Genomic DNA, 16220 nt, shown 5'->3' on the forward strand with positions numbered 1-16220 from the left:
TCTAGCACAGGGGTTAGGGATGAGGATTTCCAATATGTTCAGCTCCTAACTTGTCTTAATGAAGCTGCAGAGTCAAAAATTGTGTTCCAGATATTGTGTCCAAATTACATTGTCAAATGATCTATTGTTGCAGTATTGAGAATTTCACTCTCAACACTAATGCTGCTATCACAAATGATGGAAACCATAAAATGGTAAAAAAATAAATCAATTTGAAGAGAATTGAATCCTCTACAACCCAACATTCAGTACTTATTTATTCGATGCAATGTTGTTGAGTAATAAGCCCTGATAGTGCAAAAATTTGGAAGAAAAACTGTCTTTAATAGATTTTAAACTTTTAAAAGTGGATATCTCGTAAACTAAAGGAGATATCTCAAGACTCTACTGAACCAAACTTGTAGGAAATCTATCTGGTTTCATTTTTGTTCAGTTAGTCATGTCGCTGAAATGAATTGTTTCCAAAATACATGCGTGTAAGCCAGAAATGAAAAAACGAAACTTTTAAACCACACTCTCCCTAGAGCACAAGGGTGAGGACTTTTGATATGTCTACCTTCTAACTAGTCCAAACAAAGCTGCGAAGTCAAATATTGTATTCCAAACGTTCCCTCCAAATTTCCCTGACAATTGATCTATTGTTGTTCAACTGAAAACGTTATACTCAACACTATAACGCAACAATCGTAGGGAGATGCAAAAAATAATGAAATAATACATGAAATTGAAGAGAATCTGATGCTCTATGAGTTCATGATTGGCACAGATTTTTCAATCAATCGTTGTAAAGTTATAAGGCCAAAAAGATGAAAAAATCGAAGCCGAAAGGGTTTTTCTTCAAAACGTGACACCACAGAATAAAAGTTTTCTCTGGAAAAATATAGAAGTTTTCTCTGGTGACACCTTCGAGAGCTCATACCTAGAAAACTAGAAGATACATGGGACTTTCAAACCACCCCTAACCCATCAGCACAAGCTATGGTGTCAAAAATTGTGTTTCAAACTTTTCCCTCTATACCTTTTTTTGAGCAGTCGTTGCCTGGACTACCAGTAGTGAGTGGAACAATTTATTACTATTTTTGAACGAATACAAAATTACAGGTATGGAATAACGATATTATAGACAAGTAGGCTACAGTACAGTAAATACTTAAAAAATACTGGTTCATGAGCATGAGTAATATTATTATATGTCCTTTTGCTAATCGTATAATGATATGATTTCATAATACGTTGATTGTATATTCAATAGAGTGTTAGAAAATATATCTCATAAGTTAGAGAATGTAAATCAAAGTCGATAATAACAGGGGTAACCTATTTTTAAATTTCAATCACAATTGAAATAGATGGAATAAGGCTAGCTTTAAAGCAAGTACTGTAGTACTGATTCCTAACATCAAATTCAAAAGTCAATAGTAATTTTGAAGCATGATTCCTAACATCAAATTCAAGAGCCAATAGTAATTTTGAAGCAATCACATCTCTTTACCACGTAAACCGATCATGGTCAACGAGGTGCTAAATATGAATTACAGGAATGACTCTAGTAATAATAGTTTTTTTTTTTCAAATTGATATGAAAACTAAACGGAAGGAAGATGTATAACAAGTGGCGTTGTTGGTCAAAGCGAATTTGAACCGGTTTGTTTAGCCGGGTCTGAAATTTTCAAGATCATCAGTGGATGCGGGGTGAGGTGGGTGAAGTCTGCTGGACCTGATCAACCGCGAGAACTGAGTCGCTATTCAGTCGACAACTGCATCACCCATAACCCACTGGTTTGCAAGCCCAAGTGAGTAAGCTTTCATTTTCATAACCTTATATTTCATATCGCATGAATGTTAACTTGATAATAGGGTCATATATTATATAGGTAATTCATTTTTTTTTTCAAGAAAAAAAATATTAGATACTGGAAGACTGTGAACTGACAGGGCTATGTAAATTTTTATGGAGAAAAATTGCTTCGATACTGGAAGACTGTCAAATGACAGTGTTATGTAATGTCAACTTTTTGGTGAGAGCTACTCTTTATCTGGGAATTGAAAATCTAAGTAGGCCTACCCTTTTTTATAATAATGTTGTATGTGAAGTGAAATGACTACTGATTTGAAACAAAGAAGAGGCTAAATTTAATGTGACTTGAGAGAATTAACAAAAAAAATATTTTAATATATATTTTTTAATCGAATCAATTTAAATTATTTTCAAATTCAACCAATGAAGCAGTTTTATTTGATGTAGCATTAATCTTTGCATGTGATTTCTTATTTGGAATAATGTTACTTGTTATTGAGGAATTCAAGGATTTTAATAACTGGTTGTTGTATATGGAGGGATAACCAACCAATGAATACTCAATTAAGAAGGGTTATTTAAAAAAGTAGTAGGCTAGTAACCTACATAGAATATAACTCAAACTATTTATTGAACGTTTCTCGAGTTCAAAGTGGGATACATCTACTTTGGCTATGGTATCAATAAAAAATAGAACTATAACTTGACTTACTGATAAATCAATCTATATTTAAAATAACTTTGTTTATTGTATGTAGATCATAGTAGATAATGTGTAACCTATAAAATAGTTTGGAAGAATATTATATTCATTCTGAAATCAAAGACTCTTCATTATTTTCTGGAATTGAATCACAATGGAATATAAATAAATATTAATGGAATATAATATTAATTTATAATCTGGAATCACAACAAACGCAATAACATGAAGCAATATTCCAATTCCAATTCCAATTCTCAATAATGAGATAATAATGTGAACTGCATCATTGTTTATTTTTGTTCAACTTATTTCAATTTGATATACTGTACTGAATTTCAGTATCATTGTCCCGATTAATATGTTCATTAGATGGTTATTGGATCAATAATGTTATATATTGTTAAAAAATTTGCTCTGAATATTATTTCTTAGAAAGTTTGACACCGACAACTCGTGGAGAAGGTTTTTCTATAGATTTATGGTACTGACAACTCGTGAAGACGTATTTTTTATAGAATTTTATTGTGTTAATCAAAACTTGTATTTTTAGCAATACATTGGAGTTTGAATGATAATCAAAAAGCTTTGCATACAAGTGAACAATTTTATATTGGTACTAGCCGTCAGGCTCGCTTCGCTCGCCATATCCGTCTAGCCAGGGGGCTCCGCCCCCTGGACCCCCGACTGGATCGTCCTAGAATGAGATCAGCAGGCTCGCTTCGCTCGCCTGCATTTTTCATTTGGGCATTTTTATCATATGTTAGGACAATCCAGTCGGGGGTCCAGACTAAACGCATATGGCGAGCGAAGCGAGCCTGACTGCTAGTAATATAATATTCCCAGGATTGATGTAGCAGTGCCCAATCAATTTTTCCGCGATAAATGCATTTAAATCTTCAACTTGGTGCCAACCTAACAAAGTCAACTCAACTTAACGCCAACCTGACAAAATTATTAATTTAGTTGCCAGTTAACAACTGTTTTGAAATTTCGAAGAGGTACTCTATCTAGATTATAGTTCTATAGTAACATATGATGGAAATTTCAATTATGATTAAGAGATTAGGAGAAGAAGAATATACATGCTAAAAGACGAACTTCAAACCCTTAAAAACAACCCTTAGAGTTAAAATATTGCCAAAAGATTTCTTAGTGCGCCTCTGAAGGGCCAACTGAACATACCTACCAAATTTGAACGTTTTTGGTCCGGTAGATTTTTAGTTATGCGAGTGAGTGAGTGAGTGAGTGAGTGAGTGAGTGAGTGAGTCAGTCAGTCAGTCAGTGAGTGAGTGCCATTTCGCTTTTATATATATAGATTTGAAAGTTATACTGATGGTTGAAAAAGTTCTATTGAACAATGCACTAACATTCGTCATATGCGTCTTCCCCCTCCCACAGACCAATGGATATTCAACCCCCCCCCCCCCGCCCAAGAATTTCAATGACAGTGTCTGCGTTTTATCCCACCCTGTGGACACCTCTGCAGTCGGATACAGTGGAGGCAGATATGATACTTCATTTGAAGCCAAAAATTAGAAATATGAAAATTCAATGCATAGATTATATGCGTCAATTTTTCCAAGACAAATTTCTAATTAATTTTTTCAATTATTCTAAGAATTGAACTATTTTTCAGAATCCATCAGTTAGAATTCCATTATTATATACTGGTAGTTCTGTGAATAGTAGCCTCACGCAGTTTTCTCATCCACAAGTATCTGATGTCACCTGTTCTAGTTGATTCGGTCGAATCACAATTCACAGTTCAATCATAATTTTACTCTTAAAAACTGTTATTTGTTTTCTCCAAGATAAAAAAACTTACTTATGTTAATAAAAACGTTTGAATTTGTATCCCATATGATAATTTATCCAGTTCCGTGATAATCTTTCCATCTGATAAAAATATTTCTTAACTATTTTAAAATTAATTTTTTTCAAGCAAGACTATTATGATTTCTTCAGCATTATTTATTTCATTTAATCATTTTTTATTTCATTTTGAATCACCTTTTAAATTTGTTTTTCAAATGTGAGAATATTGATACTGATGGGCACGCATCATAAAGAACATTGAAACCCTACCTAAAGGCCAGATATCTGGGTAATGCATGCAATGAATAATCCACTTGTCAGCTGATTTATTATGAATAATTCTATAGCCTGATTAATCCTATCTTCAAAGTAGATGATATAGTGATATCAGAGTATGGAGGAATTCCTTTTCTTTTCATATTATCCTAAAAATGCAAAATTTCAAAAAACCTTGTTTATACATCGACGCGCAGTTGAAAAAGGAATATTCCTGCCAAATCTCATAGAATTCTATCAACGCGTTCGGCCTTAATCGCGTTACATACAGACAGACAAAAGAAAATCCGAGTTAAAACACAGACTTCACTACGTTCGGTCAATTAATTAAGTCATTGGCGGAACAAAAGAAAGTTGTGCCAAATTTAGAAAAATCGAATTATGAACAAATGGTAAATATATTTCCATGTTTATTTATTTAAAACTTCCCCTAAAGACTGCGGCACACAATTCATTATCCGGTAGTTTAAAACAGTTACATGGAATCTTTTCCAGTGAAACTGGTTGAAAGAATTCAATTAATTCTTGAAGAATCAATACATAAATATTTATTTTATTCTTTAATTGATTCAATGATACAAAATTATCATGTAAAATAATTTTGGGAGGATCAACAGGCACATCCCAAAACTGTTCCTCCCCCGAATTTTGATTCATTAAAATAGTTCAAATAGGTTACGATATGTTTTCTTCACTTTATAAAATGTTGTGTAATTTTCTCACCAAACACTTGAAACAATAAAAATATACCATGATCTTTTCAATTTTTCCATCATCTATTCTATAGATACCTTCTGAATTAAAAAAATCGGAACAAATAGAAGAGGAAGGAAGTCAAGTTATAAAGATCAATGATCCTATTCAAATGATAGTTTCTGTTTTTATCATTTAAATTGACGCGGTAGCATTGAATTTTTCCTAAACACCCTTCATATTTTGGATCCCTTATACTAAAATTTTCAAATTATTATAATTATGTCCAAGACTTCAGACTATTACTGGAAAACTTCCAATTCCTAGTTGTGAATTTATTTATTGCTTCATACAGTGTATGATTACAGATTTTTTGGAAATGTTCTACAAAAGTGAACAGAAACAGTTTTTCACACAACAAAACTAATATAGAGTTCCATATTATTCTTCTTACTCCTAACGAAAATGTCCAAGGTATAATATTGCTGGCATGTCACCAGTCCATGCTGATATTATTACTTTCCTTGCCCTATTACCATAGGTAAGGAAAGTATTGCTTTCCGAAAAAATTAAGGTACACCAATTTCTAAATTTCTATACGTTTCAAGGTCCCCTGAGTCCAAAAAAGTGGTTTTTGGGTATTGGTATGTATGTGTGTGTGTGTGTATGAGTGTATGTGCGTCTGTGTACACGATATCTAATCTCCCAATTATCGGAATGACTTGAAATTTGGAACTTAAGGTCCTTACAATATAAGGATCCGACACGAACAATTTCGATCTGATGCAATTCAAGATGGCGGATAAAATGGTGAAAATGTTGTCAAAAACAGGGTTTTTCGCGATTTTCTCAAAAAAGGCTCCAACGATTTTGATCAAATTTATACCTAAAATAGTCATTGATAAGCTCTATCAACTGCCACAAGTCCCATATCTGTAAAAATTTCAGGAGCTTCGCCCCATCTATGCAAAGTTTGATTTTAGATTCCCAATATCAGGCTTCAGATACAATTTAAACAAAGAAATTTAGGTGGAAAAGTTTAAGCATGAAAATCTCTACAATTGATGTTCAGTAACATTTTCACCTAAAATTGAAAATAAGCTTGAAATTCAGAAAATGTTATTATTTCAATTGCAAACTGTTGGCAACTGTTGATTCTATTAAATCATTCACTATGAAGAGATAGCAGACTTCGTGTGTCTGCAGCGCTATTGTCCTGTCACCAGCTGTCTCATATCTTAGAATAGTAGATTTGATATGCGCGGGAGCACTAGCGTCAGTTGATAACGGCAAGGAAAGTTGTGTGAGTGCGCCACACCAGATTTTTCTGATAGCACAAAAGATCTTAGTCTCAGCATTTGACACATGAAACTGAGGACGTCGTTCATTTCCGGATCATCACTTATATTTAAAATCTCGTTTAGGTAAGTCAGAGAGTATTTCCGCAGATATTTTTGTCTGAAACCGCTATATAAATGACAATGTAGAAAAATGTGCTCCAGCGTTTCGTCTGCTTCGAATTTACCACACAGTAGACGAGGCAATTCCTAGTTATCAAAATATTTACAGAAGTAGTAACAAGTAATCTACAAGTAACAAAAAACAGCAACAAATTTGAAGAAATAGATTATCAAAAAAGAATGATAAATAAATATTTCAAATTTCTGCAAGAATGCATTGTATTGATCCTCGCATTATCACGAACCCATGAGCCATTGAATCCCAAACATAAAAAACAGCATTGAAACAAAATCAATAACAACAAGAAGCAAGCACTTGTAAACCAGGCATTTGAAGTAGGAATGAATCGAATTCAATAAAAAATGAAGTGATAGATCTCAACCTCAAATCACTGTTATTAGACAGAAGGAAACCCAAAAACGTTTGCAGCTAGATCCTGAAAAAAACTGTGATGCCAGATACAAATTTTATCTCGAATCACTTCCCGTTTGAAGCACACCTATTTGATATTCAACCTTGACTCTTGCCTAGTTCCTCGTCGACTTAAACGGTTGCTGGTAACTTGGCAGCTGAATACACACACGCTTCTAGAAACATGACTACTATGGACCTAAAAATGAGAATGATTGGAATGAACGATAGCCTATAGTAGTATAATAACATATTACTCGCCTTTTTTGCCACTTGAAAATGGAATTAATGTCCGAAACATGATGTGATAAAATAATTTAAAAGGGTACTGAGATTTGTATTTGTATTTCTATTTAACATATTACTTTCTTTAATGATTATTCTTTTTTTGAATTCTATTTACTTTCTTAATTGAAATTTCTCTTTCTGTAATTAAAACACATTTATTAGGTACCATACATTCTTTATAAAAATTGAAATAAATTCATTATTAAGTATCATTCATTCTTTAGATGGTAATCCTTTGTTTTTCACAACTCAGACTAAAAGAGTTGTCTGTGTATTTCACAACTCTGAGTTGTGAAAAACAAAGGATTACCATCTAAATAATGAATGGTATTTGATGAATGTATTTCGATTTATCTATTGAATGAATGGTACCTAATAAATGGGTTTTAATTGCATGAAGCATTTGAAAATTACGAAGAACCTGAAAAGATTTTCAAAATAGATAACTTATTAGAACCACGAGAAGAATTGATAGGATTTTAAGATGTTAAACCTTCAAGAATTACAAGATTGATAGATGTTTAGGAACATGTATCTGTGATTCGCCACAGATGTAAGATACTAGATACTAGCACAAGATGTGAGCACAACAATAATAATTAATACAATGTATAAATAGCATCATAGAAAAATAGTACCCTTTTTTGAAAAGTTTTTAACATAAAATAACAGATTAAAAAACAATAAAAAGGTACTATGATGTTATTTTATAAATAGAAATAAGTAGCCCTGAATACATACATTTTAAGAATACAATGTAATACACAACAATAATAATTAATAATGAATACAGTGCTTGCCTGAGAGAAATCGAATATGCAAGTTCTAAATAATTCTACGTAGGTTCTTTGTCCCTCCATCATCCCTCTCATTGAAGAAGCACAAGTAGTATTTGGGGGATCATCCTCCACATAAAAAATCGGAAACCTCTTCCAATTATTTATTATTGAGCCGGCTGGGCAAAAGATCTTAGAAGAGAACAGTTTTGAAATGTGGAATCCCTTTTAAACTGCAATAGTTATTATCTCTCAATATTCCTTATAGATTCTGATAAACATTTAATCATCGGGCTTTAGACCCTGAAAACTGGTTTGAACAGAAATACGCATAGAATCGTTTTTATAAAGAGCTGCAGAGAAGATTTAAAACAGGATCTGATCGAATAACAAGTTCAGTCAGCTATAATAATCGGCAAATTATGCCAATTGAGATAGAATATTGCATTTTTCATAGTACCGAGTAGGCCTACTATTAAAAGTTCAGCTATCCTATCTAGTCATAGGCTTACTTCAGTTTGTAATTGATCCTTCACTCTATTTTGTAATCCTATGGGTCGACCCAATGGTAGCCAGTCAAATGATAGCTTCTCTTAAATTCAAAGTAATTTTATGCTGCTGCAAAAAAATTTAATCACAGAAATACCTGAAAAGGTATTACAATTATAATAATTAGCCTACTTTAAGTAGGCCTGAACAATTTGGTATAACAAATTATCAAAAACAATACTTTTCATGTACAGTATTACAGTTATTATTGTCATGGAAAGTGTTGTTTTTGATCATTTGATATACCAAATTGTTTAGGCCTACTTATTTCATTGTAAAATTTCGAATGTATCATGTAATTTCATAACATAAGAAACACATCTTTATAGGATGTACATATTTATTAACAGTATTAAAATAGTTATTTGTGCAACTAGTGCGCAAAGTGACAGTTTGCTGCACCGAAAGAAACGTTTACGCACGAGCCGTAGGCGAGGGCGGAATGGTTTCTTGAGTGCAGCAAACGAACTTTGCGCACGTATTTCACATTAAATTTTTCCTACAGTTACCATTGAATATGAAAAGTGGGTAATTATGGGTAAAATTCCCTGAAATCCATCAAATGTTTTTCTGTGTAATTTTATTATTAATAAAAACCTTAATTTATTTAAAATTGTATAATAATAATTGAATTATAATGATGATTAATTGAATTAAAAATTAAATTTATGTGACTGCTTGAAGGGGGGGATTTATGTTATGTAAGCATTGAAATTACTATAATCAAGGCATATAATGGCAAGGCAACGCTGTTATCCACTGCCATTATAACGTGGGCCTCACTATGAGTGCAGTTACCAACTTAATTTTGATTTTCCTGCACTGATGCTCCATATAACCTACTAACTATTTTGCGTTGTCATGCTGCAAATCTGGAGTACGCAAAGTACTCACTTTGCGCACTAGTGCGGAAAAGTGATTCTTTGCGGCCTGCAATCAGTGCAGAAATGGTCACTTTTCAAGTTATCTGTAGGAAAATGTAATATCAGGCCTACACATTATTTGATATAGAGATATGAAGAGTTAAAAGAGAAGGCATGTGTATTAGCTCCTTGATATGATTATTGAAAAAAAAATTATTATTGTTTATTGAAGGCATATGAGTAACCCCTATTATAATATAAAAACATACCTCCCCTCAGTACAGTGTGAGTGCACACATTATGTGTAATTGATAAAAATATATATTGTAGGCCTATATATTTTGATTTGGTGAAAAGGATGAATCCCATTCAAAGATACATTGTCTTCTGTTAGTCTTTTTTCACAAAAAAAATCTTCATCAAATAAAGTGAGAATGTGTTTTCTCGAAGAAATCGATAAATTCAGCAATTTACTCAGAATCCAATAATAATGTAATTAATCTCGATCCGTAATGATCCCATCTGATTCCACAAATTCTAATCTATTATGAATTTCTACTTTTTCCACAACTGAAGATATATTAATTCAACTGAAAAAGCTTTCTTACTAATTAAGAGCTTAGAGCTCCATTGAGTGAGTTGAGAACTCATTCCAAAATCCTGCTGGATGTCCTTGATTTTCTATAGGTTATTCAAAATGTCAGATAAAAGACTAGGTAGTAGCAGTCGAAACATGCTTTCCAGGTTTCAATTCATATTGGTGGCATTCTTTCTTGAGTGGTTTATACAATAAAAGTTAGCCTAAGTATTCTGTCTCTATAAAATGTTTCTGAATCATCCGTTCCCTGGTGATAATCTAATTAGCATTTGCTTCACTCTATACTCTCTCTATATTATAGTCACAAGTTTTTAAAGCAGTATAATTTTTTGAATAAATGACATCGATTGAAATTGAGAAGTAATGGAGCAATCGAAGCAATTTAAATTACCACAAAATACGAGGCATGTATTTGGGCGTCTGGGTTACTTCAGAATAATTTCAAATTTACATATTACCATCAGAAGAATCATTATCAGCACCTATATTATATATTAGTTTGAGTGTAACGGGAGTTACAATTATTGTGAGGTACAATAGAATCTGTCAATTTATCTACGTTTGCATCTAGATTTGAAAATCTACTTTGTGAAAATAATTGAGGACTGAATATTTTGTGAATCGAAGAACTACAAGACTTAACCTATTACGGACTATGTGCTATCTAAATTTGGGAGAGGAATAGCACAATGCTATTTCATTTTTCCTCTCCCTATCATTTTGATAATGTACTTATTGTATGAATGAATAAAGAATGAAAAAAATGTGTTATTCACTTTTTGTGTATTTCTTACACAATTTCTTAGTATTTTTATTTAACATGTGTTATTCCTCTATTCCATTTATCCATACCACTAGATTACGATTCTTACCCCACAATAACAAATGGAAAACTAGACATGAAAAACTATTAGAGTTAGAGTATTTTGAGGATTTAAGAATTAATTTCCAAAGTATCTATTGCAATGCAATAATATCCAGCGACATGAATGAGAAAAATGTTGTTATTACTCAAAACTACGGTTTTCATTCGTATTTTGATGTTCATCTGACAAATGATGAATCTTATGCAATAACGGAGTTAAAAGCAGTAGTTGTGACACATTGTCCTTTCATTATCATTTATTCTTGCTTGATTCATACAATAAGTGCATTATCAAAATTATAGGGAGAGAAAAATAAGGTAACCTTGTGCTATTCCTCTCCCAAATTTAGATAAGGTTACACATAGTCCGAAATAGGTTAAGTCTTGTAGTTCTTCACTTCAAAAACATTTCACAGTCCTCAATTATTTTCACAGATAATAAAATAATGCCCTATGCAACATTGCAACTACCGGTACTCAAGCAGCAGTTATTAGTTCTCTGCAACTATTCAAGAGCTTTAGAGGCTCAAACGCATAAACCTGATACACGTTGAACCTGAATGATTATAATAAATATTATTATTTTATGAGTACGGCATATGACGTCAGAAATGATAACCCGAGGAAGAGGCGGAGTGGAAGTGGACTGGTTCCCTCCTATGACGTGTTCTTGTAATGCAGGAAGCATCGCAGTTTTTTCATAGAGGCGATTGAAGAAAAAAATGCGAGAGAGGAATTGACGCAGACTATCATGCATATAAGTTGGAGTGGGAATCGAAAAGATCTGAAAATTAATAAGCTGGAAGGCGTTTTGCAAGGCTAAGCCCAACGTTTATGCTTGTTGGACCGGTTTTCCAGTGGACCAGAGACTGTAGGGACTCCACATGCTGACCAACTCAACGTGAATCACTCGCTGCCGACGATTATTAATAATGGACCAGGAATATCTTGAAAGAGAAGGTTATTTTTCGAGACCAGACAACAGCTCTTTCAAACAAACTATGGGCGAATGAGTATCGAGGATTTAATTGTGCTATTAGGAGAATGGCTTGATGTGAATTTGTGCATCCTGATGAATAATAGCATAGAGAAAACATATAGCATAAGATTAAAACATAGTATAAGCTTGCGCTATTTTTCTCTATGATTTTTTAGACGTAAGTCTGAGTTTCTTTTCAAGTTTTAAAATTTTCAATAATTAACACAGAACTTTCCAGTTATCAATGATAATTTAGTGAAATAATATTTAACTAATTTGGTTTTCAACTTATCTGGATTCTAAATTCCTAGTGTATATATATATATATATATATATATATATATATATATAATATATATATATATATAATAGAAATATAAACAGGATACACACGACACGGATAGATTAAAAACACTTAAAAACTTACATTTAAACGAGAATTTTCGGGGAGCTGGGCCCCCTTTGTCAATCAACCAGGAAGTGAAGTGGTGAGATTTGAACATTCTAACGGTCGTGACCACAGAGACGCGGTAGAGACCTTGTGCAGACCATAGAGCACAGACGAATGGAGGCGCACTGATTGAAGGAGCACTATGGGATCAGTTGGTGGGCCATGATGGGTTATTTCAAGCGGGAGATTTCAAATTTGAGTGGGTTATGGATAAGGAAAAGTGTAGATTATGAATTGATAGAAAAGAGGAGATTTAAAATTAGAAATCCGAAATGAAGTAGAATAAAATTAGAAAATTGAATTGGAATTAAATTCATTTTTATTTCTATTTTAATTTTTATTTTTATTGAAAATTTATTATATATTTGATAGCTGTGAAATTTCTTATATATGATGGAATTTATTTCAATTTAATTGGACAGTTGGTGTTATATATATATATATATATATATATATATATATATATATATATATATTTAATTCAAAATTAACTCATGAAGTGACAAACATAACCTATATATATATATATATATATATATATATAATATATATATATATATATATATATTTAATTCAAAATTAACTCATGAAGTGACAAACATAACCTATATTCTTGGAAAATTTCTATCCAAATTTGGGAAGGAACAGTTTTGGGCTTAGTTGAGAATTATATTGTATGTATCAATGCATAAATAAATAATAAAAATGCTAGGAAATGAATTGGTATTGGAACTCCACTTTGATTACATCTTATACAATATTTTTGTTCAAATGAATAGTCCTCATTGATTTTAAGGAAATACACCGACAATTTTGTCAACTTTTGAAGTTAAATATGCATGACTGGTTTTAAAATTGAAAATGACATGTCCTAATTTTCATTTTTGAATTGAGGAGACAAAATTTGGAGGTTCAATTTGAAGGATATTCCCAAACAATTGGATATAACTTCTATGACTAGAAAAATTTCCCAATTCGAAAAATGAGAATTACTTTGAACTTGTAGCGGTGGAAGTACTAGCACGAGTAGTTGACTTAGAAGGTTTTTTATTATCCACAGCTTAGAAATAGGTGAATACGGTCCATTGAGATAAATGAATGGGAAGTTATCCAGTATTGATTACAAAACTCAATACGGTACGCAATAAAAGGGGAATAATTAAAATTTGAAGAGAATTGGTGTTCAATTTATGGTCGTGTTCAATATTGGGAAATTTATCAGATGATAGTTGAGGTGAATAACTCTTGGGATCTCACTGGTTTGTAATTGTTATCATGTTATATCTTATATAAGTTTGATCCATCACTAGTCTCTCAAAGTTTCATAGTAAATAGATTTCAAATGAAAACAACAAAACAATTAAGAAATAATTTGGAATACAACAATGTGAGAGACTTAAAAGAAATTAAAATTTTAAAACTGTAAATGTGATTATTTCCTATTTTATTGATAATAATGTGAAATATTCCGTCTATGTTTGGTTTTGAACCATCTAAATATGAAAATCTACTTGTGAAAATAATTAAGAACTGAAAATTTTGTGAAGTGAACAACTACAAGACTTAACCTATTTCGGACTATGTGTAACCTTATCTAAATTTGGGAGAGGAATAGCACAAGGTTACCTTATTTTTTCTCTCCCTATCATTTTGATGATGTACTTATTGTATGAATCAAGTATGAAGTAAATAGATAAAAATAATAAGCCTAATTTTCCAACTTTCCAACTCTGAGTCCTGTGATAGTTGTGAGTTTATTACAATTATCAATTGAATATTGACGATTGAAGAGAGAGATGACTTTGGTTGATAGAATAATTTATTTAAATTGCAGACTAATCGAGATGACTCTGGTACTAGCCAACACCGAGACCAAGGAGAAAGTCATCAAGGAGTTTGACATAAAGAAAGATGACTTGGAAACTGGCATCAAAACACTCAAGGAATGGATTCAGACTCAGCCACATCTGCCAGATTGCTTGAGTAAGTAAACTTTGAGAAATTGACATTATTAAAAACATATACTAGTAGTTCTGTGAACAGTAGACCTCACGCAGATTCTCATCCACAAGTACCTGATTGAAACTATAGACCTAATGGAAATACAGCAATAGACTGGCTTCTCCACACATGTGTAATCACTTGTCAGCTGATTTATGATGAATAATTCTATAGTTTGATTTTTACTCTAATATTTATACTCCAATAATATTGGCTTATGAAGGAGGCTCCTTTTTCCTTTTATATTATCCTTGAAATTCAAAATTTCCAAAAACCTTGTATATACGTCGACGCGCAATTAAAAAAGGAACATACCTGTCAAATTTCATGAAAATCTATTACCGGGTTTCGCCGTAAGTGCGCAACATATAAACATTTAAACATTTAAACAAGAAATGCCAAACCGTCGACCTGAATCTTAGACCTCACTTCGCTCGGTCAATTATACTGTATTATGAATGGAAAAATTTTTGTCTTTGTAAAACTTAAATTAATATTACAAATATGGAAACTGTATTATAAAAGGACGAATTTTTATTTCTTTGTGAAAATTAAATTCATATAAGTTTCATTAATTCAATGGCAAGAAAAATAACAATCTCACCAGAATCATCTAAAAAATATTCAAGTATTTTTATATAAATATCATCCATACGTTCCCTTCCATCCTTTGCTAAAGATTGGTTAGATACCTAATCCATTCTTTCGAATTTCTATCCAAATTTTTTTGGTACAGTTTTGGGCTTTAAGACTGTTGTTCCTTTCCCAATCATTCATGGTTGAGAATGATATTGTATCTAACAATTTATAGATAAATAAATTTCACCAGTTGGAGTTTAAACATTATAATTATTACGAGAAAGGATAATTTTCATAATGGGATTATATTATTTTTATAGTATCATTTGAGAGATGTTTATAATATGAGTAATGATTCATTATCAGATTTTTGAGAGAAGTAATGGGAATCGGAATATTTACCTAATAGGTCTATGGAATAGCAAATTGGAATAGACTATTCTAAGGAAGTAGACAAGAAATTGAAAAAATTCATATTTTTCCTAACAATGAATCTACAGACAATCAAAGACAAGCTTTAAGATATCAAGGATATTATATATTTATATTATTTTTGAATCTTAATTAAACAATTAACTTATGCAATATTATTGAAATAGCAGAATGTTTAGTTCATGATGAAAATAAAAAAGGAAACATCTATTTAGAGCAAAATATCCACCCCAGCGGATACAGTAGTTTTTATCCTCCCCTAGTAGTTTTTATACCAGGAGTTGACTTTCCATTTGTAATAAATAGAGACCATTGAAGAGCTAGAATAATGGCTTTTATTGACTAAAATAAACTGAGATAAAATAACAAACTTTCTGATGATGAAATAACAAACTTTGTATGAGTGAATCAATTACTCTTTGAAAAGCTGAAACACCATTAGTGACACCAAAAGGAATACGACAGAACTGATAAAGTTTTCCACATGCTTCACATCCTGTGTATTGCCTTTCTTCAAGTAAGATTGGTACTTGGTGATATGCGGATTTCAGATCTACAGTACTATACCACGAATACTGAGCTACTTTGCGAACTAAATCTTCCATATTTGGAATGGGATAGGCGTCCAATTCAGTGAATTAGTTTACTAGAATTTCTAGAATTTTTTACTATAACCATC

At 31.9% G+C, this 16220-nt stretch overlaps 2 protein-coding genes across 2 annotated transcripts in view; one reads left to right on the plus strand and one right to left on the minus strand.

Moving 5' to 3' along the window:
• The window catches only part of LOC111045964 (COBW domain-containing protein 1), a 186375-nt gene that overhangs the window by 104618 nt on the left and 65537 nt on the right, over positions 1-16220 (minus strand). The window lies entirely within an intron of this gene.
• Positions 1563-16220, plus strand: part of LOC120349990 (alpha-tocopherol transfer protein-like) — a 28816-nt gene continuing 14158 nt past the window's right edge. Inside the window, exons 1-2 of the mRNA XM_039421809.1 lie at positions 1563-1793; positions 14364-14512. Coding sequence (XP_039277743.1) covers positions 14374-14512 — 139 coding nt within the window. The 5' untranslated portion in view covers positions 1563-1793; positions 14364-14373. The remainder of the gene's footprint in view (positions 1794-14363; positions 14513-16220) is intronic.

Source organism: Nilaparvata lugens, chromosome 2 (genome assembly GCF_014356525.2).
Source record: "Nilaparvata lugens isolate BPH chromosome 2, ASM1435652v1, whole genome shotgun sequence".
Classification (NCBI taxonomy): Eukaryota; Metazoa; Arthropoda; class Insecta; order Hemiptera; family Delphacidae; genus Nilaparvata; species Nilaparvata lugens.